General features: G+C 45.5%; 1 protein-coding gene across 1 annotated transcript in view; it reads left to right on the top strand.

Moving 5' to 3' along the window:
- Positions 1–21,248, top strand: part of CEBPZ (CCAAT enhancer binding protein zeta) — a 348,861-nt gene that overhangs the window by 268,802 nt on the left and 58,811 nt on the right. Inside the window, exon 12 of the mRNA XM_033935900.1 lies at positions 14,535–14,731. Coding sequence (XP_033791791.1) covers positions 14,535–14,731 — 197 coding nt within the window. The remainder of the gene's footprint in view (positions 1–14,534; positions 14,732–21,248) is intronic.

Below are 21,248 nucleotides of genomic sequence, written 5' to 3'. Positions count from 1 at the left end.
GCAAGTTATCAGAAGACAACCAGAGCCTGGGACCATCAAGATTTGAATAATTACCAGACAACAAAAGGTAGAAAAACTAATTTTGTGATTACAATATGTCAGATTTGAAACGTGTATCCTGCCAGAGCTGGTGTTAAACCGCAAACGTGAGCTAGGATTTAACAGAGAGAGGAAAAGTCTTTTTTGTTTATTTATTTTGTTTACACCACAGCGCCAGTGTGGTTTGGAGAAGGCAAAGGGGGTGAAGAGACTTTAAAATTAACCCACCAGGATGTTTGAAAAAAAATCAAAAACACCCAATTGGGCAGGAAAATCAAATCGAAAAACTAATTCAATAGGCTGAATCGAATCGAGTCGAAATTTTTTTTCCCTGAATCAGGTAGCACTAGTAGGTACAAAGGAGAACTGACACTGGATCTGGGGAGGGTAAGCAGAGGGAAAAGATATAGAGACCTGGACCCAAAGGGGATGGGGCTGGATTGTGAAAGAAATGTTGTATGCACAGCCATTAGGAAGTCCAACCAGAAAATAATTAAATCACCAGACAACAAAGGTAGGAAAAATTATTTTTATTTTCAGTTTTGAGAATCTATATCTGCTGTTTGTTTTGTGTGTATATGAAAAATGAAAAGAAAAAAATTGCATTACAATTAGTAAAGGGGGCAGGATCTGGGGCAGAGGTTGGGTTGGTTTAGGGCAGAGCTTGGGAGTCTGTGGTTGGGAGTACTTAGCTTGAAGTAGTTGAGAAACACTCCTGTAGGCAATCAGCCGCCGCCAGTGCCTTTCCTTCTCTCCCGCCTTCTACCCTGCTGTCACCCCATCTAAACAACTTTTGAATGCATTAGATTATGAGCAGCCACCTCAGGACTTTCTTCGGCTTCCCCTTCATGACATCTTGCGGGAGACCTTTTTCAAGAACTTAGAAACTCCTTTGACCATCCCTGGGGCTCCTCGCAAGCTGAATTCGCTATATAGGGTGGTACCCATTCCAGACTTTGACAAGTCTCAGCTCCCCCATGAGTCTCTCCTGGTGGAGTCCACACTTAAAAAATCTGCTGGAACCAGTGTCTATGCTTCTGTACTTCCTGGCAGAGAAGGTAAGGCAATGGACCATTTTGGCAAATGCTTGCCAACCGGTCTGGTAACTATGCTTTCCATTTCTCCTTCTATCTCAAGCATTTAGTTACCCAAGTGACTACTTTTCAGAAGTACTTAACTGATCGCAAATTACCTGCTTTTCAAAGACATTTCTGACTTGCTACAGCTGTGCAAATACATGGTATGCTCTGTCTATGACATGTTTGCGCTAACATCTCGTGCTGAGGCTATGTCTGTGGCAATGCGACGCCTAGCCTGGTTCAGAGTCTCGGAACTTGATGTTAACCATCGTCTTGCTGATGCTCCTTGTTTGGTCGATTAACTTTTTGGAGCTTCCTTAGATACAACCACCCAAAAGTTATCAGCTCACGAAACCAGGTGGGATACTTTGATTAAAAATGGAATGGAATTTATCCACAAGACATCTATTAGATGAGTTAGCACCGACCCAAATAAGATTAAAAACAAGAAAAAGCCCCCACCTGTTTGCCCTTTCAGACAGCAGTCTTCATAGCAGCGTCGTTTTGCTGCAAAGCCTCTGCCGCCACCTCAGTCTCAACCTTGCAGGCAGAGGCATCAACAGCAGCAACCCCATCAACCCCAGCAGGCTGTTACACCTAAATCTACACAGCCTTTTTGACCTGTTTTTCAGGAGCATAGCCAATCTCAACATTTCTCAACCTTTGCCTCAGCCCATCGGAGGTTGTCTTCAGCTTTTCATCAGTTGTTGGGAACTCTTCACATCAGACCTATGGGTCCTCAACATCATTCGTCAGGGGTTACTCTTTCCATTTTCAGACTCGTCCACCAGACTATCTGCTTTGGACTACTTCTTCTGCTGAATGCTGAAGGCGGAGATCTAGCCATAATCTTCAAAGACCATTTAATCTGCTCCATGCTAAGCTCTAAATTAGAGAGCTGAATGGGAACGGGGACGACGGGAATCCCGCGGGCATCCCGCGGGTTCCCCTTCGGGTCACGGGGATCCCGTGGGGACGCCCCCTAGGGTCGCGGGGATCCCGTTGGGATGCCTTCGAGGGTCGCGGGGTTCCTGCGGGGCTGGATGTACTCAGTCGCGCGGCTCTTCTTCTCTCTACCTGCTCTGCAGAGCAGGTAAGGAGACGGAGAGTAGCCTCGCGGTTCGAGTGGCTACCAAGGGAGGGGGGAGGTCCGCCCTGGATGCAGCACAGCCGGCCAGGTCCCCTTACTTTTGTGGCGCTTCCCCGACCGACAACAGCCCCGGTCTGACAATCCTCCCTGCCCTGTAGCCGCAAATCTAAATTACCTTCTTACAGCAGCTGTAAGAAAGTAATTTAGATTCACGGTTAAGGGCAGGGAGATTTGTCAGACCGGGGCTGTTGTTGGTCGGTCGGTCGGTCGGGGAAGTGCCACAAAAGTAAGGGGACCTGGCCGGCTGTGCTGCACCCGGGGCGGGAGAGAAGGAGGGCGGGAGAAGGACGCTGAAAGCACTGGAGAAGACAAAGAGGTGGAGAAGGACGCTGAAAGGCCATGGGAAGGGCGGGGGAAGGACTCTGAAAGCACTTGTGGAAGACAGAGGGGGGAGAATGATGCTGAAAGCACATGGGGAAGACAAAGGGGTGGAGAAGGACGCTGAAAGGACATGGGAAAGATGGGGGGGGATAAGGACGCTGAAAGGCCATGGGGAAGGCAGAGAGGGAGAAGGACGCTGAAAGGCCATGGGGAAGACAGAGAGGGAGAAGGACGCTGAAAGGACATGGGGAAGCAGAGGGGGGAGAAGGACGCTGAAAGCACATGTGGAAGACAGAGGGGGGATAAGGACGCTGACAGGACATGGGGAAGATGGGGGGGAGAAGGACGCTGAAAGGAAATGGGGAAGAGAGAGTAGGGAGAAGACACTGGCAGGGAAGAAGACAGATGCCAGACTATGGGGGGAGCGGAAGGGTGCCAGACCAATTTGGAAGGGTGAGAAAGGGAGAGGCACAGTAACAGAGCAAATGGAAGATGCAGAAGGAAGAGAGACAGTGGATGGAAGGAATTGAATGAGAACATGAGGAAAGCAGAAACCAGGAAACAAAGGTAGGAAAATAATTCTATTTCTTTTTTTGCTTCAGGATAAAGTAGTATATTAGTTGTGTTGATAAAAATTTATAAACATTAGAGGCTCTGGTAGAAACCCGTTTACAAAGTATGTATTCTTTCCAATTAATATTTCCAAATTAATAAAGTCTTTTTGCTTATTTGTAAATGGGTTTCTACCAGAGCCTTTAATTCAGTAGCATAATTAAATGAAATAACAATTTCTGAAGTTTATGGGGACGGAGGGGATTCCTCACGGGGTCGGGTGGGGTCGGAGGGGATGGGTGGGGATGGAGGGATTCCTCGCGGGGATGGGTGGGGACGGGTGGTAGTCCTCACGGGGACAGGTGGGACTTTGGCGGGGACGGGTGGGATTTCTGTCCCCACGCAACTCTCTACTCTAAATCCTCCACATACCTAGAAATCCTGTCCCTAAAGTTTACCTCGGAACCACTAGCCGACGCCCTAACGATCACCCTAGCCTACATCCCCCCTAAAAAATGGTCCACAGCAAAAGAGGAATTTTATGAATTCCTATTAACCAACTCACTAACAGGCCCTCTGAACCTCCTTAGTGGAGACTTAAATTTACACTTAGACCAATCTAACCAACCAGAGATCTCAGAATTATGGTCCGTTCTAGCCACACTAGACTTTCCCAAACCACCTCCAGTAATAACCCACAAGAAAGGCCATCAATTAGACCTGGTAACTTTATCCTCAAAACACTCGACAAATCCCTACATAAAATGGAGATCAGAAACTTGGTCTGACTCTCTATGGTCAGACCACAAAATATGCAACTTCGAATTAGATTGGCAATTGAAGACAACCTCAACCACAACGAAAGAAAAGATCAAATCCACTCCACTTCACACCAGTAGAGGCAAGATTAACCCAACTGAATTCTGGTCACACTGACATCACTCATAACCAAGATGAGGAAAACAATCAATTTATGTGCTCCTGGATCAAAACCAGCACCCGCATACTAAACGAAATAGCCCCACTGAAAAAAAGAAGGAAGAGACCTAGATACCTAACAGGCTGGTTCGACCCAGAGCTCCTAGAGATAAAGAGAGAATTAAGAAAGCTAGAAAGAAAATGGTCAAAACTAGGAACCCCAGAGACTAGAAATGCCTGGCACCAAAAGCTGAAAAGCTATAAAATCTCAGCCAAAGAAAAGAAAAGAACCTTCTACGCCAACATAATTAGTAACACCTCCATAAACAGCAGCAAACTTTTCAGACTGGTCCATGACTTATATGACATTCAATCTCACTCAAACCTGACAGAAGAATCCATAGTGACAGCCGACAACCTGGCGGACTTCTTCAACACTTACTGCTTATTATTTGATATTTGTCTCACAGCAGTGTGACAGTTTTTGCTGAGAAAATATGAGAGCTGACTGCTGATTAATCCTCCCTGCCATTGAAAAGTAGATCAGAAGTGCGATTTGACTGATTGCAATTTATTGGCAGTTGAGTTTTGAATCGCTGACAGTGGCTGGTGAACTGGCTGTCGGCTGATGTTTATTTTTGCCTACCTGATACAGTTCTCTTGTACTTTGAAAACTTGATCTGACTGCTAATTGTAAATCAACACAAATACTAATTGGCAGTTGTATTTTGATTCGCTGACAGTTGCTGGTGAACTGGCTGTCAGCTGATGTTTGTTTTTGCCTGCCTAATACAGTTTTCTTGCACTCTGTAAACTTTATCTGACTGTTAATTGAAAATCAACACAAATACTAACCAGCAGAGGATTGAAGCAGTATCGATTGATGTTTGTTTTTTTCCAGCCTGGTACAGTTCTCTCCCACTCTAAAAACTTTATCTGACTGCTAGTTGAAAATCAGCACAGATACTGACGAGCAGAATAGTGAAGCTGAAGCCTGAACTAGATAGACGCCAAAACCAAAGGCAGGCAGCAGAATCAGCGGCTGGGACTTGGAAGCACTGCTCTGCCCCTCCCCCGATCCAGCAGGGGATAGCGGTGAGCACAAGGAGACGCCGGGACCGCACCGAAACCAGCGGCAGACAGCAGAAGCAGTGGCGGAATACTTGAGAGCACAGCTCCGCCCCTCCCCCGATCCAGCAGGGGATAATGGTTTCACTGCAAATTCTGAGCTTCCGCATGGAAGGCAAGAGAAGGAGTTGGCCGTCGTGGGAGACCAACTCCGCCCCCAACAGCCCTTGCTGAGCCGTTCTTCAAATCTGAAAAACTGCCATCTTTCCTGCTCAGCCCTTCTTCGGCTCCAGCCACCGCAAGGGAAGGAGTTGGCCGGCGTGGAAGACCAACTCCGCCCCCAACAGCCCTTGCTGAGCCTTTCTTCAAATCTGAAAAACTGCCATCTTTCCTGCTTAGCCCTTCTTCGACTCCAGCCACCGCAAGGGAAGGAGTTGGCCGTCGTGGGAGACCAACTCCGCCCCCAACAGCCCTTGCTGAGCCGTTCTTCAAACCTGTAAAACTGTTATCTTTCCTGCTCAGCCCTTCTTCGGCTCCAGCCACCGCAAGGGAAAGAATTGGCCGACGTAGGAGACCAACTCCGCCCCCTACAGCCCCTGCTGAACAGTCCGCTGCCTCCACTCTGCCTGCCTGGCTTAAGTCTCCCATGTTCAAATTCCATCGTGATCTGTACAGTTTACTTGATTGCATTATAAAGGCTCTTACCCAATTAGCCATCGCTAAGCCCCTACGCTAGAATTTTGTCCAGTTACTAGTCTCTGCCCATTGCTAAGGCCCTTTTCTGACCAAAAAAAACAAACCATGAAGCCACCCCTTTGGGTCCTTATTCTCCTGCTCTGCTCATCTCTCAACACCTCCCTCTGCCTGAACCCTCCCTCTCCCAAACTGCTCGACTCCTCAAATAGTCACAATTCTGGCCCTGGCACCAGAATCCCCACCCTGACGCGCCCCAGGAATCACCCCACCAGGAAAAACCCCCGCAAAGTCAATCCCACCTCTCTAAAGCCTGTCCCCCATGCTAACCTCCCCTGCCATGCCTCTAACTCTCTCACCCCTGTCCCGACCCTTTACTGCAACGCCAGATCCGCATGCAATAAAATTCAAATTCTGAAGGACCTCCTTGAGGACCTCGATCCTGGATTCCTGTGCATCACGGAATCATGGATCTCAAAAGATGACCTCTTCACACAAAATGAACTCTGCACCTATGGCTACCAAGGCCTCTTTTCACCCAGAATCAAGCGCAAAGGAGGTGGCCTGGCACTCCTCTACAAATCCTTCTTTGATGTCCAGCTCCTCGAGAGAGGCTCCAACGCTTCATTAGAATATATGCTAGCCTTAATCAATGATGAGCTCCGTCCTCACCCACTGGGCATCCTGTTACTATACCGTCCACCTATCCCTTGGTCCAATTCCTCTAATTTTGTCTTCGAGACCATAACTAATGCCTTTCTCAAATTCCAAAGATTACTAATCATCGGAGACGTTAATCTCCACCTTGACGACTCCACCAGCAAGGACACGATAGAATTCAATGACTTCCTCATCTCCCTAGGTTTCTCCCCCCCCACATCCGCTCCTACCCATGAAAAAGGGCACACCCTAGACCTCATCCAGTTCCTCGACCTCACCGCTTATAAAACGTCTGCCGAAGACACCCGTTGGGAACACATCCCGTGGTCAGACCATCTCCTAGGGGCCTTCTGCCTCCCCATCTTCATGTCTCATCTCGGATCCCCACCCCGATCCCCCAATTCTATTACCTTCCGGAAAAAAATTTTGAGCGATCTGTTCTGGACCAAATTCCTCAACCTCCTCCCCTCCATTCCCAAGCTTGCAGACTCTGAAAACAATTGGCACAACTGGATCGCCCTTTCCAAGTCCACCTACCACTCCCTCGCCCCCCAAACCACTAAATCCATCACCTATCCCCATAAAGCCCCTTGGTACCTTCCACTCCATAGAGACCTGAAACAAAAATGTCGAGCCTTAGAGCGAAAATGGAAAAAATCCAAATCCTCATCTGACAGACAGGCCTGGAGAGTCATTATCAAACTCTACAACTCAATATTAAAAAAAGCAAGGAAGAACTTCTATGGAGACAAGATCTCCAAATCCAAAAACCAGAATGGCACATTGTTCAACATTTGGCGCTCCCTAACCACTAAAAATGACTCCACCCTTCTTCCCTCATCTCCTTCAGCCGAGGTCCTAGCAAAATTCTTCAACGATAAGATCTCTACCTTAAGGCGCTCCTTCCCGCCCGCAATCTCCTACAATTCTCTGGTGCCCCCGAACCCAACCCCACCCTAGCTGCTCTCAACCCCATCCCTGCCGACAGATTCTGGACTGTCATCGAGCTCATATCTGATTCTCAGACCCTTAAACTCTGCCTCAAGTTAAAATCATGCAACTGCATCCTGGACCCATTTCCCTCCTACCTATTTGAGAAAATCCCTGCACAGGCCATCACATCTCTTACCAAACTCATAAATTCTGCCCTATTATCAGGCCTATTCTCCACTGAAATGGGACACATCGCATTGACCCCTTTACTGAAAAAAGCTGACCTAGACCCCTCCATACCATCCAACTACCGTCCAATAGCAAATATCCCTCTCCTCACCAAACTGCTCGAGTCTATCATATCTACCCAGCTCTCTTCCTACTTAGAAAGATTCTCCATCCTCTTACCGTACCAATATGGCTTCAGACCCAACTTCTGCACTGAATCCCTATTGGCCTCTCTAATCTCTAAGGTTCAGCAACTGCATTCTCGTAACAAGTTTGCTGTCCTTCTACAATTCGACCTCTCCGCAGCTTTTGACGTTGTCCACCACGACATTCTAATTTTCCAACTCTCCGAGATAGGCATTAGCTCCATAGTTCTTGATTGGTTCTCCAAATTCTTGCGCTCCCGCTCTTACATGGTTAACATGAGCGGCACCTCATCCTCCCCCTGGACCCCGACTTGTGGTGTCCCACAAGGCTCACCCCTCTCCCCAATCCTCTTTAACATTTACATGTCCTCCCTGAAACTACTCCAACTATCCCCCCTTGAAACTCTTTACACTTACGCTGATGACATCCTCGTCCTCCTTGAGACCGACTCGAACCTCACTAACCTCTCCACGAACATATCCTCATGCATAAAGAACCTCCAATCCTGGGCATTCACAATGCATATGAAACTAAACGAGTCCAAAACAAAACTCCTTTGGCTCGGCCCAAAGTTAGACCATCTACCTTCCTCCATCCCATTGTCCTCCGGCCCCCCATTACAGCTCGAGTTCTCAAGCAAAGTTCTGGGTGTCACCTTAGACTCTTCTCTATCCTTCAACGAACATCTCCAATCCCTGGTGAAGAAATGCTTCTTCAGCCTTCACATGCTAAGGAAAGTCAGACCCTATTTTCACCAAAAACACTTCGCAGTCCTAGTACAATCCATCATCCTCTCCAGATTGGATTACTGCAATTCTATCTACCTCAGCCTAACCAAGAAAAGCCTCCACAGACTTCAGCGGATTCAGAACGCCGCAGCTAAGCTTGTTTTCGCGAAAAGCAAATTTGATCACGTCTCACCACTCCTGTCTAAGCTCCATTGGCTCCCAGTAATCCCCAGGATCCACTTCAAATGTGCGTGTCTGGCCTACAAGATCCTACATGGCATCCTTCCTGCCGTTATCCCTCTATCCTGGAACTCCCCAACCCCTACTTCCTCCAGGTCCTCCCAAATTTTTAAACTATCTTTCCCTTCCATAAAAGGTATTTCCCATGTAGGCAAACTTGGGTCATCCCTCCCCTTTAGAATCACTGAGATCTGGAATAACCTAACCTCACCTCCCCTCTCCGAACCTCAAGCTCCCTCCAACTCTTCCGCAAACACCTAAAAACCTGGCTATTCTCAAAACTGTAACACTTCCTCCCTCTTAGGACTCTCACCTTCCCCCTTTACACCTAACTCTTTAATCTCTCCACTGTAGTTCCTCTCTCATCCTTCTTCCTGTAAACCGTGCCGAGCTCCGCATTCGTGGAGATGGTGCGGTATATAAACCCAAGGTTTAGTTTAGTTTAACACCAAAGTAAATAACTTAAGACACTCTATAACGGATTCTCCAGACTCCCACTAGGACTACTCCATTCCACAAGACCTAGTCGCCGCCAAAGCAGACATGAACTGGTCCAACTTTAGTGAGACCTATTGACAAACATTTAACAAATTCTACAACAAATACGTCAAATCATACTGCAGATTGGACACTGCAGATTGCCCCCCAGATGTAATGAAAGCAGCCCCAATCATCTTCAAAGCCAAACTACTCAACTGGGTTAACCTACAACTAACCGCAGGAATATTTCCAAAAAACTTAGGTCAAATTGTAATAACACCCATTAAAAAAAACAACAAAGAACCACCCAACAACCTAACCAATTTCAGACCTATCGCAAACATCCCTCTCGCGGTCAAAATAATGGAAGGGATAGTAAATGCTGAACTAAACTCATATTTAGACAAATTCAACTTACTGCACAACAACCAGTCAGGCTTCAGACCTGGTCACAGCACCGAAACAATCATGGCCTCACTACTTAACCACCTTCACGCCCTCCTCACCCAAGGTACCAGCGCCATGATCCTACAACTGGACCTAAGTAGCGCCTTTGACCTAGTAGATCACACCATTCTTTTGAACTGCCTAGAAACCACAGGCATCACAGGTTACGCTCACAATTGGTTCCAAGGATTCCTCAGGAACAGATCCTACCAGGTATTCAAAGATTACAAACTTTCCCATAGCTGGAATAACAACTGTGGATTACCTCAGGGTTCCCCCCTATCCCCAACCCTCTTTAATATCTACCTCAGCTCATTAGGAAATCTGCTACAAAGCCTAGGGCTCACCTTCTACATCTACGCAGATGACATTACTGTAATGATTCCGCTAACCGCCCTAACGTCACAATTCTCCAACTCCTTAACCAACATCCTAAATCAAATAGAGCGCTGGATGATGGCCTTCAAACTGAAACTCAACACAGAAAAAACCAAATTCTTCCTGGCATCACCCAACGAAAAAATAAAAGAAAATTCAATTCACCTACAGAGCTGAGAATACAAAATTGACCAAACCATAAAGATTCTGGGGGTAACACTTGACAAACACCTAACCCTGGAAAACCACACAAACCTACTGTTTAAAAAATGTATTTCGGTCCTCTGGAAACTTCGCACTATTATAAAATTCTTTGATGAAAAGTCCTTCCGTTTACTAGTACAATCATCCATCTTAAGCACCCTAGATTACTGTAACATCATATACCTAGGAGCTTATAAAAAGATCCTCAACAAGCTGAGATTAATCCAGAACACCGCGATCCGACTAATCCACGGTTTAAAAAAATGGGAACACATTTCCCCTTATTATCAGAAACTCCACTGGTTACCCGCAGAATCCAGAGTCCTCTTCAAGTTTGCTTGTTTTTGCTACAAAGCTGTCTTTGGGATTCTTCCAGCTTACCTAATCTCCCAGTTCTCCCCCAACGAGTCCAACAAGAGCACTCGCAGAACAAACCTATTTAATTACCCCTCCTTGAAATCTTACCAATACAAAAGTTTCTAGATAGAATGTTATCATTCCAGGCAGCTAGGCTGAACACATGGCTTGGAAAGCTCATACTTGAGGCCACTACATACGCAGACTTTAGAAAATCCCTGAAAACTCGACTGTTTAACAAATTCTAAATTCCCATACCCAACTCTTCCTCGCCATGACCCTTCCACCTTGCCCCCTAATTCCAAGACCCGAAACTAATTATACTTTCCACCTTGAATCTCATGTACTGACATAATGTATCTTTATTGTAACCCATCTGCACCCCATGTACTGACAAAACGTATCTTTATTGTAACCCATGTACTTACTAAATGTATCTTTATGGTAACCCACCTGTATCCCATACACTGACAAAATGCACCTTGATAGTAAACCACTTGTTTTGTAACCCACTTGCATCCTATGTACTGACAAAATATACCTTTATTGTAACCCACTTGTATCCCATGTACTGACAAAATGAATCTTTAATGTAAACCACTTGCATCCTATGCACTGACTAAATGTATCTTTATTGTAAACCGTTTCTATCCCATGTACTGTCAAATGTATCTTTATTGTAAACCGCTTCGAACTTCACGGTATAGCGGTATATAAGAAATAAATGATTATTATTATTATCGAGGAAGTTCCCCTCGATCAGCAGGCCCAGGGATTCTACTCCCGTTACTTCTTAGTCCCCAAGAAGACTGGAGGACTGAGACCTATCCTGGATCTCAGAGGTCTCAACAAATTTCTAGTCAAGGAGAAATTCAGGATGATGTCACTCGCCCTGCTTTATTCTCTCCTGGCTATGCTCCCTAGACCTCAAAGAAGACTACACACATATCCCGATTAATCCGGCTTCCAGAAAGTACCTCCGGTTTCAAATCAATTGCTGTCATTACCAATACAAGGTACAGTACTCCCCCGGTCATTCGCGGTGGGCGATTCGCGGTCCTAGTCATTTGCAATATTTTCCGACCGTGAATGATCAGGACCATGAGAGGCTGTGACCGCGAATGACTGGGCAGGAGAGAGCAGCTGGAGCACTTGCGAGTGAAGGAAATCACTCGCAGTATGCTCCGACCGCCTCTTCCTGCACTAAAGTCGGGCCTTACCAATAAGGAGCTGCTTTGACACGCAGCTCCTGATTGGTGAGGCCCGACTTTAGTGCAGGAAGAGGTGGTCGGAGCATACTGCGAGTGATTTCCTTCATTCGCAGGCACTCCGGCTGCTCTCTCCTGCATCTCCGGCTGCCCTCTCCTGTCTCCCCCACTGGATTTCTTGCCTCATGCACACACAACTGGTCCGCGATTCCTCGCTGGAGTGTGTACCTCCTGTGAGATGCCCGAATCACATGCTTTTGCCAGGGAGCGGAAATTTCACATCAATTTCTTAGAACTCAGAGCGATGTTTTATGCCCTCAAGGCTTTTCATCATCTTCTTTGCCCTCAGGAATTCCTCCTTTGCACGAACAATCAAGTAGCAATGTACTACTTAAACAAGCACGGGCTCTCTCTTGTTATGCCAGGAAGCCCAAAAAATCTGGACTTGGGCAACAGCTCACAATCTGTTCTTGAAGGCGGTCTACATTCAAGGGGAGAAGAATTCCCTAGCAGAAAACCTCAGCAGAATTCTTCAACCTCACGAATGGACTCGACTCTGCAACTCTTCAGTCCATCTTTGTTCAATGGGGCACTCCTCAAGTGGACTTGTATGCAGCTTCTCACAATCACAAGCTGCCCAAGTTTTGCTCCAGACTTTATTCTCATCTCCTTCTGGCAGCAGATGCTTTTCTCCTGGATTGGACGGGTCTGTTTCTATTTGCATTCTCTCCACTTCCTCTCATGTTGCGAACCTTATTCAAGGTCAAGAGAGAAGCAGCCACCATGATTCTCATTGATCCACAGTGGCCCAGGCAATATTGGTTCCCCCTTCTCCTTCAACTCAGCCCATGCCTCTTCCCATATTTCCTTCTCTGCTCTCTCAGAATCAGGAATCGAATCTACATCCCAACCTGCAATCTCTACACCCAACAGCTTGGTTTCTCTCGGGCTGAATTCACCTGTCTTACGTCTTTCTCAGCCTGTTCGTCAAATTCTGGATGCATCCAGGAAACCAGCCACTCAGCAATGTTACCAACAAAAGTGGACTAGATTTTCTTCCTGGTGTCGACTTCATCATCGTGATCCAACATCCTTGGCAGTGGAATTGGTGTTGGATTATCTTCTTCATCTGTCTGACTCTGGGCTCAAGTCTACATCTATCAGAGTCCATCTCAGTGCTATTACTGCTTTTCACATGCCAGTAGAGGGAAAACCTCTCACTGCTGATCCTTTGGTTTCCAGGTTCATAAAGGGGCTTTTCAATGTTAAACCACCTCTCAAGCCTCCACCTGTCGTCTGGGACCTTAATGTGGTTCTTTCCAGTTTGATGAAGCCACCATTTGAACCAATGGTCACAGCTCATCTCAAGTTTCTTACCTGGAAAATGGTCTTCCTTATTGTTCTCACCTCTGCCAGGAGGGTCAGTGAGTTACAAGCATTAATAACAGATTCACTTTTCACAGTTTTTTTTATCATGACAAGGTGGTTCTACGTACACATCCAAAGTTTCTTCCAAAAGTTGTCACTGAATTTAATCTCAATCAGTCAATTGTTCTACCATTGTTTTTTCCTAAACCTCATTTTCATGCTAGAAAAACTGCTTTGCATACTTTGGACTGTAAGTGGGCTTTAGCCTACTACAGTGACTGGACAAAGCCACAACGAACATCTCCCCAACTTTTCATCTCTTTTGATCCAAACAAGTTGGGGCATCCTGTATCCAAGAGAACGATTTCCAACTGGCTGGCTGCCTGCATTTCGTTCTGCTATGCTCAGATTGGACTGGTACTGGAGAGTCGTGTCACAGCCCACAAAGTTAGAGCTATGGCAGCTTCTGTGGCTTTCCTTAGATCTACGCCCATTGAGGAAATCTGTAAAGCTGTCACCTGGTCCTCAGTTCATATATTCACTTCTCACTATTGTCTGGAATTTTTCTCCAGATGGGATGGGCTCTTTGGCCAATCCGTAATTTATTTTCTTAGGCCAACACTCCCACCATCCCATCTCTGTTAGCTTGGAAGTCGCCCATTTGTGAGAATATGCTGCCTGCTTGTTCTGGGATAAACTTAGGTACAAGGGATTGCTCAGAAGGAAAAGTTAACAAGTAAGATGTAACTTTCTTTTGGTCCTACCATATTAGTTCAGAATAAGTGCGTAACAGGTGTTATCCAGGGACTGCAGGCAGATATTCTCACATCTCACCCACCTCCCCGGGTTGGCTTCTTAACTGAGGGACCACGTGCCCTACATCGGGCGGAAAGTCACTTGCGCATGCGCGGTTCGGGCTATCGCGAACTTTCTACAGACTTAAAGTGGCAATGCACTTTTAAAGTGGTCCATACTGGGGCTCCGTCGGTGATGTCACCCATTCGTGAGAATATCTGCCTGCTGTCCCTGGATAACACCTGTTACGGTAAGTAACTGTGCTTTCTTTCTCTATCTCCATTTGCTGGTTGATGGATACAACACACTTATTCTGAACTAATCTGGTAGGACCAAAAGAAAGTTATCAAGTAAGATTTAACTTTTCCTTCTGAGCAATCCCTTGTATCTAAGTTTATTCATTTTTTCTATCCCATTCTCCGCTACGAGCTCAGAACGTATGTTTGTATGGTATATTAAAATGTTATTGTATTTGTAAGATGTGATGTTGTTAGACTCCATAGTCCTTCTTTATTATGATTGATTGATTTCTGTGTTTCAGTAATATAAAAACTTCCAAAGTTGGTAAAAGTGAAGAGGAAGATAACGACTCTGACTGGGATATTGCTGATGATAAGGACCTGGACAATGAAGAAGTTTCCCTGAGCAGTATGGATGAAGATGATTTTGAAGAAGATGCTGGTGGAAAAGGAGGTTCATTTGTTGATCTCTCAGATGATAATAATGAAGACAATCAAGGTAGGGCCTTTTTATTTACAAAATAATATTAGATAATAAATTCAGTTAAAACTTTGTAAAACTTTATTTTTAATTTATCTACACACACAAACACATGCATCCTACACGTATAAATAGCCTGTTTTGGTCTGTCATATATCTTACTATAAGAATAGCTAATGTAACTAAAATCAGAACTTCTCCATTATAGCGCCATCCAATCTTTTTGCAGAAATTGCCTTCCTTTTGACTGTCACTATGGTGGTATCACGTCCTGGCGTCCAGTCACCACCATAACAGCCTTCTCAGTGAGATGTTAAAATGCTACCCCTACCCCCAAGTCAAACAACTAATGAGCCTGATAAAGCAGGATGTGTTATTGCTCTTCACATAGGCCTGGCTCCTGCTCCTACAACTTCTGCTTCCCTGCCAAACAGCCCAGAGTACCTCTAGCATCCCTTTGGCAGCAGCTGATAACAATTTCCTGGAACAAAATTGTATTATGGATCAGAGGTTAACTGGACAAACCTCTTCAATAATGACATCTACAAAGCTATTAAATAAAAGCAGTCTCAAGAATGTTCCCGAGCTAGGAGAGAAAGGAGCGGAGGAGCAGCGAGGCAAAGGGGAAGAAGGAGCACAAGTAAAAAGGTAAAGAGGAGGAGAAAGGAACACTAGAGAGGCAGAGAAGGACGGGAAGCTACTAAAGTTGTTTTGCGGGGGGAGATCCTTGCTTACTCGAGACGCAAGAAAAAGCGGTGCGACTGTCAGGTGCTCCGGTTGGAGTGCCAGGTTCAGGATGACTGTCGCCGCTATGGGGATCATCCCACTGGAGTCAATAGGGCGTTACTGCTGGCCTCGCAACAGGCGTTGTGGGAACTTTTACATGACTGGGCTATGAAATCTTTGGCTTACTATACATATCAATTGTATTTGCATGCCAATAAGAGCAGTAAGTTGTTGGCTAATTTAATTTGGCGCACTAAGAGGGTTTCCCCTATTCTGCAACTTCATAAGGCAGACGGTGGTCTGGTCCACAGGGATAAAGATTTGGCAGCAGTATTTCAACAGCATTTTCAGGAATTGTATGATGCTCTGCAGGCTTCTTCACTGGCGGGGACCTCTATTTAGATCAGGTCTCTCACCTGGTGGTGTCAGATACTCAGAATGCACGTTTACAGGCCCCGTTTATGGTTGATGAGTTAACGCTGGTCATTGAAAGTTCCTCGTTGAATAAGGTGGCAGGGCCCGATGGTTTTTGGAACGAGTTTTATCGCATTCTATTTGCGGACGTTGCTCCTGTTCTGGTTGACAAGTTTAATGGTGTGGTACGAGATGGGGCTCTCCCGCCTTCTCTTCAGGTGGCTCAGATTGTTGTTTTGCTTAAGCCTGGGAAGGATCTGTTACAGGCCTCCTCTTACCGCCCCATCTCGCTTTTGAATGCTGAAGTGAAGTTTTTTGCTAAATTATTGGCCAACCGGCTGGCGGAGATTTTGCCCTCGCTTATAGTGGATTCTCAGGTTGGATTTGGCCAGGGTCTGTCTTCAACTCGGAATCTCCGCACTATCCTGGCATCCCTGGAGTGGGTGGAGCGTTCTTTGTTGGTCAGTTTTGACGCCCACAAGGCCTTTGATAGAGTTTTGTGGGACTTTTTGTTTTGTACTCTTCAACATTATGGCATGGGTGGCTTCTTTTGCGCTGCGGTGGCAGCGTTGTATCATAATCCACAGTCCACGGTGTTAGTTAATGGGGTATCCTCAGCGGCCTTTCCAATTAAGAGGGGTACTAGACAGGATTGCCCCTTGTCACCTCTCCTCTTTGTGCTTATGTTAGATCCTTTAATTCGCAAGATCTCTGCCAATATGGAGGTTCGGGAGTCCAGCTTGGAGGCCATGAGTTTAAGATTTTGGCATTTGCGGACAATTTGCTGGTTCATTTGACCTCCCCGTGGGCTTTCTTCCCAACTCTTATGTCACTTTTCGAGGAGTATGGTGATTTCTCTGGTTTTCAACTTAATTATGATAAATACTTAGCACTAGCTACTGCAGACTCTGTGCGTCGGGAGTGGCCGGTACAGTTTCCTCTATGTTGGGGGGACGGCTCGTTCAAGTATTTGGGTGTGCAGCTCACGAGCTGTGTGGGACTGCTATATCGTGCTAATGTTGATGCTTTGTTGGCCGCTACGACTAGTAGTTTCGCGCAGTGGATGTCTCTGCCTCTTTCCTTCTACGGTAAGGTTCAATTGTATAAGATGGTTGTTTTTCCCCGCTAGCTATACGTACTCCAGCTCCTGCCCCTTTGTCTTCGGTGCAGGGATCTTCAACAGCTTCATAGGCAGTTGACATGCTTCCTTTGGCAGGGTAAGAAGCCTCAGATCTCGCTCACTTATTTGTTTGGTCTGGGGAGATTCAGAGGTTTGGGACTTCCGGATATAGGCCTGTTTAACTGGGCTTGCCTGCTTCGTTTCTTGGGTAACTGGTGCTTACGGAGCAATGATTATCTTTCTCTGGACTTCAAATTTGCTCTTTTTTCATTTTTGGCACTTGTTTTCTTTGTCCCAGATACCCGTTCGCCTTTTTGCCCCCTGCACTTCAGTCCAGTGTTGTTCTTCGGTCTTGGCGCTTTTGCTGGAAGGCCTTGGTCGGGTTGCTGGGGGGGACCCTCAGATTTTGGATCAGTTGTCTATTCAGGGGAATCTGCACTTCCTTCCTGGCAACGATAATCTTATCTTTGCGAGATGGTCTGGAGAGGGTTTGCTTCTTCTTGAACATTTATTGGACGCTGAGGGTGCTATGCAATCTTGGGGAACTCTTCCCATGCTCCATTCCTTGGGGTTGGTTGGTTATTTGCCTATAAACAAATTCATCATTGGCTTGCTCGGGCCTACGGTTTCATTTGGGCCACCAATTTCGTCTCTTTTTTGCTCAGTTTCATGATAGTGGCCTGATGGTGTCTGTGTTGCATGGAGCTATACGATGTCTATCTCCTCGGAAGTCTTATAAGGCTTTGGGGCATCGCTGGGGGAGAGATCTGGGTATACCTGTGGAGTCTTTGAATTTTCTCTCCCTTATTAATCGTATTTCTTCTATTTCTATTAGCGCTGAACTGAGGGAATGCCAATTTCGTGTGGTCTATCGAGCATATTTTTCCCAAAAGCGGGTGCACAGTGCCGGTGGTATTTCTTTCCCGACCTGCCCTAAATGTCAACAGGGCTGTAATTCATTTTTTCATGCATTTTGGGGGTGCCCTCGTGTGAAAGTTTTTTGGAGGGCAGTACTCCGCTTTCTGGAAAGGCTTTTTGATCATTCTCTTCCGATATCGCAGGTAAGCTTGCTTCTGGATCGGTATGAATCTTTGAGGGTATCTGCTCGGGAACATCGGATGTTGATCTGGAAGGTTGCTGTTATAGGTAAGAAGATCATACTTAGTGTCTGGATGCAAGCAACAACACTTGCTTAGTGGGCCTGGAGGAATCACTTTTATAATTTGATGCTCTTGGAGCAATGCCATGCTCGCTTGTCGTTCAAGCGGAAAAAAGTTTTTTTTTGCAGATCTGGGACTCCTATATTCAATCGCTTTCCCCTAGGGCCAGAAGTCTGGTCTTAAACTCATTTTAGTTGATGATACCGTATGTCCTTGGATGCTTCCCTGGGTTGGTTGGTAGGCTGTTTGGCTGAGTGTGGATGGTTGGTATGGATGGACGGGTGAGTGTTGTATGTATGTTGGATGGAATGGTGATCAAATCTGTGTAGGGGTGGTTGGGGTTGTCCTCTTTGATGCTTGCTGAGCGGCATAAGATCAAAGCTTGCTCAGCAGTCTCGCTGCTCTCCTTGCTATCTTCGGGGTCCTGGATAGGGATCGGGGGGGGGGAGGATTCCGGGGTGGGTGGAGTTTTTGCACTCGGTAGTGGGTAGGGGTGGAGACGGGGTTTATTTGAAAAACCTGTTTTGTTGTACTTTTGGTGTTCTCGATCTTGTTGGACTTTTGTTTTGTTTGGTGTATTTGCTGATTGTGCATCAATAAAACATGATTTACACTAGATACAAAAAAGCTTATCTTGTGTGAAGATGGACCAGATGACCCCTTGCATTTTTTCTAGTTATGTTTTTCTATCATTCTAAAACAATAATATCTTCAATTTGAGTCTGTATTGCTTCAGATGAAGCTGTTGTTATGCTAATTGAAGATTGGTGAACCATCTGTTCTCCAAGGAGAAGCAGCATTATAAAATCTTAACCAATGGTGATTTTGCCAGTGGACACTGGGACAAGACACAGTACCCCAGCAAACTTTTCTAGAAGTCTTTTGGGCCAGAACTATGACTGTGTTTTGGTAGCCTACTTGAGATCTGTCTCTATAGAAGAAATTTGCAGAGCTGCAACATGAACTTCTGTCTATACATTCACACAGGCCCAGAGAGCTTGAGTAGTGGGTATACCAAAAATTGGCAATGCTCCCCAGGGATAATAAAAAAAAAATGCCTCAAGGGCCCTGAAGGCCCAAAACCCCTCAAAGTCAAAGAAAATAAGGATAAATGAAAACAGGAAGGCACGCTAAGGAAGATTAAAAAGATGGGATGTAAGAATATTATGCCTGCTATCCTTGTTGAACACCTGCTTTAGGTAGATAGCTTTGCTTTTTCCAAGGATAAGCAGGCATAATATGTGGGACTCTATAACTGCCAGACTCGGCATATAAGATTAAAGTTGGTAATTAACTCATATACCTGAAAACAATGAGCAACTCACCAATAGAATATATCCCTCTCAAATGCGCCTATATGAACATCAGAGCCATTGGCCCTAAAACAGAACGCATAAAAAACTGGATAGAAGAAGATAACCTTGATTGCCTTTTCCTCACAGAGACCTGGCTCACCTCTGATACAGACCCCAGAATAACTGAAGTCTGTCCAAAAAGCCACAAAATGACACTGGTATGCAGAGAAAATAAGAGAGGTTGAGGAATTGCCATCATAGCCAGAGACACATTAAACATACACCTACTAGACAAAATAACAAACCAATACATGGATTTACTTGCCTGTCAACTCTCAAGCACATCACTTAAAGGAACACTCACATGCATACTATGCTACATAACCCCAAGTAACCGGAGCACAGCCAAGACAATATTTGAAGAATTTATCTATCGAAACTCCCTAGCAACTACCTACAAACTCCTAGGAGACCTCAACCTTCACCTTGAAAACCATTCCTGCAAAAATTCTGAAACCGTACTAGAATACCTAGAAGCCCTAACATATAAAATCTTAGATCCTCAAACTAGAGAATGATGCGGTGACAAAATTCATCACCGTTCCCGTCCCGCGGATAACCGCGGGAAACCATCTTCATGTCAATCTTTAAGGAGAGAGGGAAGTATCAGAGTATGAATGGCCACAACCACTGACCCGCAAGCTTTGCTTTGAAGAATGCTGGTGTAGAAGGACTGAGGTTGAAATAGACACTAGAAAATGACATGGGATTATTTCCCGCGGTTATCCGCGGGGACGGGAACGGTGATGAATTTTGTCACCGTGTTATTCTCTACCTCAAACTACACATGAAAAAGGACACCAGCTGGACATCGTAGCTTACATGTCCCAACAGACCTCACACCCAGAAATTCAAACCTTAAACAGAAAATGGAACCGTTCCCTTTGGTCTGATCACTATACCTACTCCTTCGAAATCAATTGGTCTTGTAACAAAAACACTCCGACTACTCAACAGACTACCTTCCTCTCACGCAAACATAGATCCCGCAGTATTCTGGACAAAAACAGACACCATAATCCAACACTACACATCTAAAGACTTCATCTCAAAATGGAACCTGCTAAGTAGGGCCACACTAGACGAACTAGCCCCAGAAAAACCTAAAACCAAACTCCACAGAAAATGAAACAAATGGTTTGACAATGAACTGCTCCAACTCAAAAGACAATGTAGACAACTGGAAAGAAATTGGAAAAAAAGCGACCAAGAATCCACAAAAACAGCATGGATAGCAACAAACCGAAAGTACAAACAAAAACTGAAAGAAAAAAGAAGGGCATACTACTCGAAACAAATTGGAGACGGACCCCAAGACTCAAAAAAGCTATTACAGCTACTAAAAGTCCTCACAAACACAACACCATACATAGAGAACAACAATTCGCTCCCACCTACAGCCACCCTCTTATTTACCTACTTCAAAAACAAAATCGCAAATATCAGAGCCTCTTTCAACGGAACACCCTCACACATAGAAACATCATTTCCACAAACAGAAAAAGACTCAGTCGCAGCAGATAGAACCTGGTCCCATTTCTCACCTATAGAATGGGCAGAGTTCAACAATCTTTATAATAAATACAGCCATGCAGCCTGTGACCTCAACCATTGCCCCCCATACCTACTGAAAAACTCAAGCATATTATTCCGCTCCCTACTTCTACAATGGATATACTCAGCACTTCAAGAGGGTTATTTCCCACAAGAATTCAGTGAAATCATAATAACTCCGATATTAAAGGACCCTAAAGGAGCAA

The sequence above is a fragment of the Geotrypetes seraphini genome, chromosome 3 (genome assembly GCF_902459505.1).
Source record: "Geotrypetes seraphini chromosome 3, aGeoSer1.1, whole genome shotgun sequence".
Lineage (NCBI taxonomy): Eukaryota > Metazoa > Chordata > Amphibia > Gymnophiona > Dermophiidae > Geotrypetes > Geotrypetes seraphini.
The sequence above is the reverse complement of the archived record's forward strand: the minus strand, read 5'-3'. Positions and strand labels throughout refer to the sequence as shown.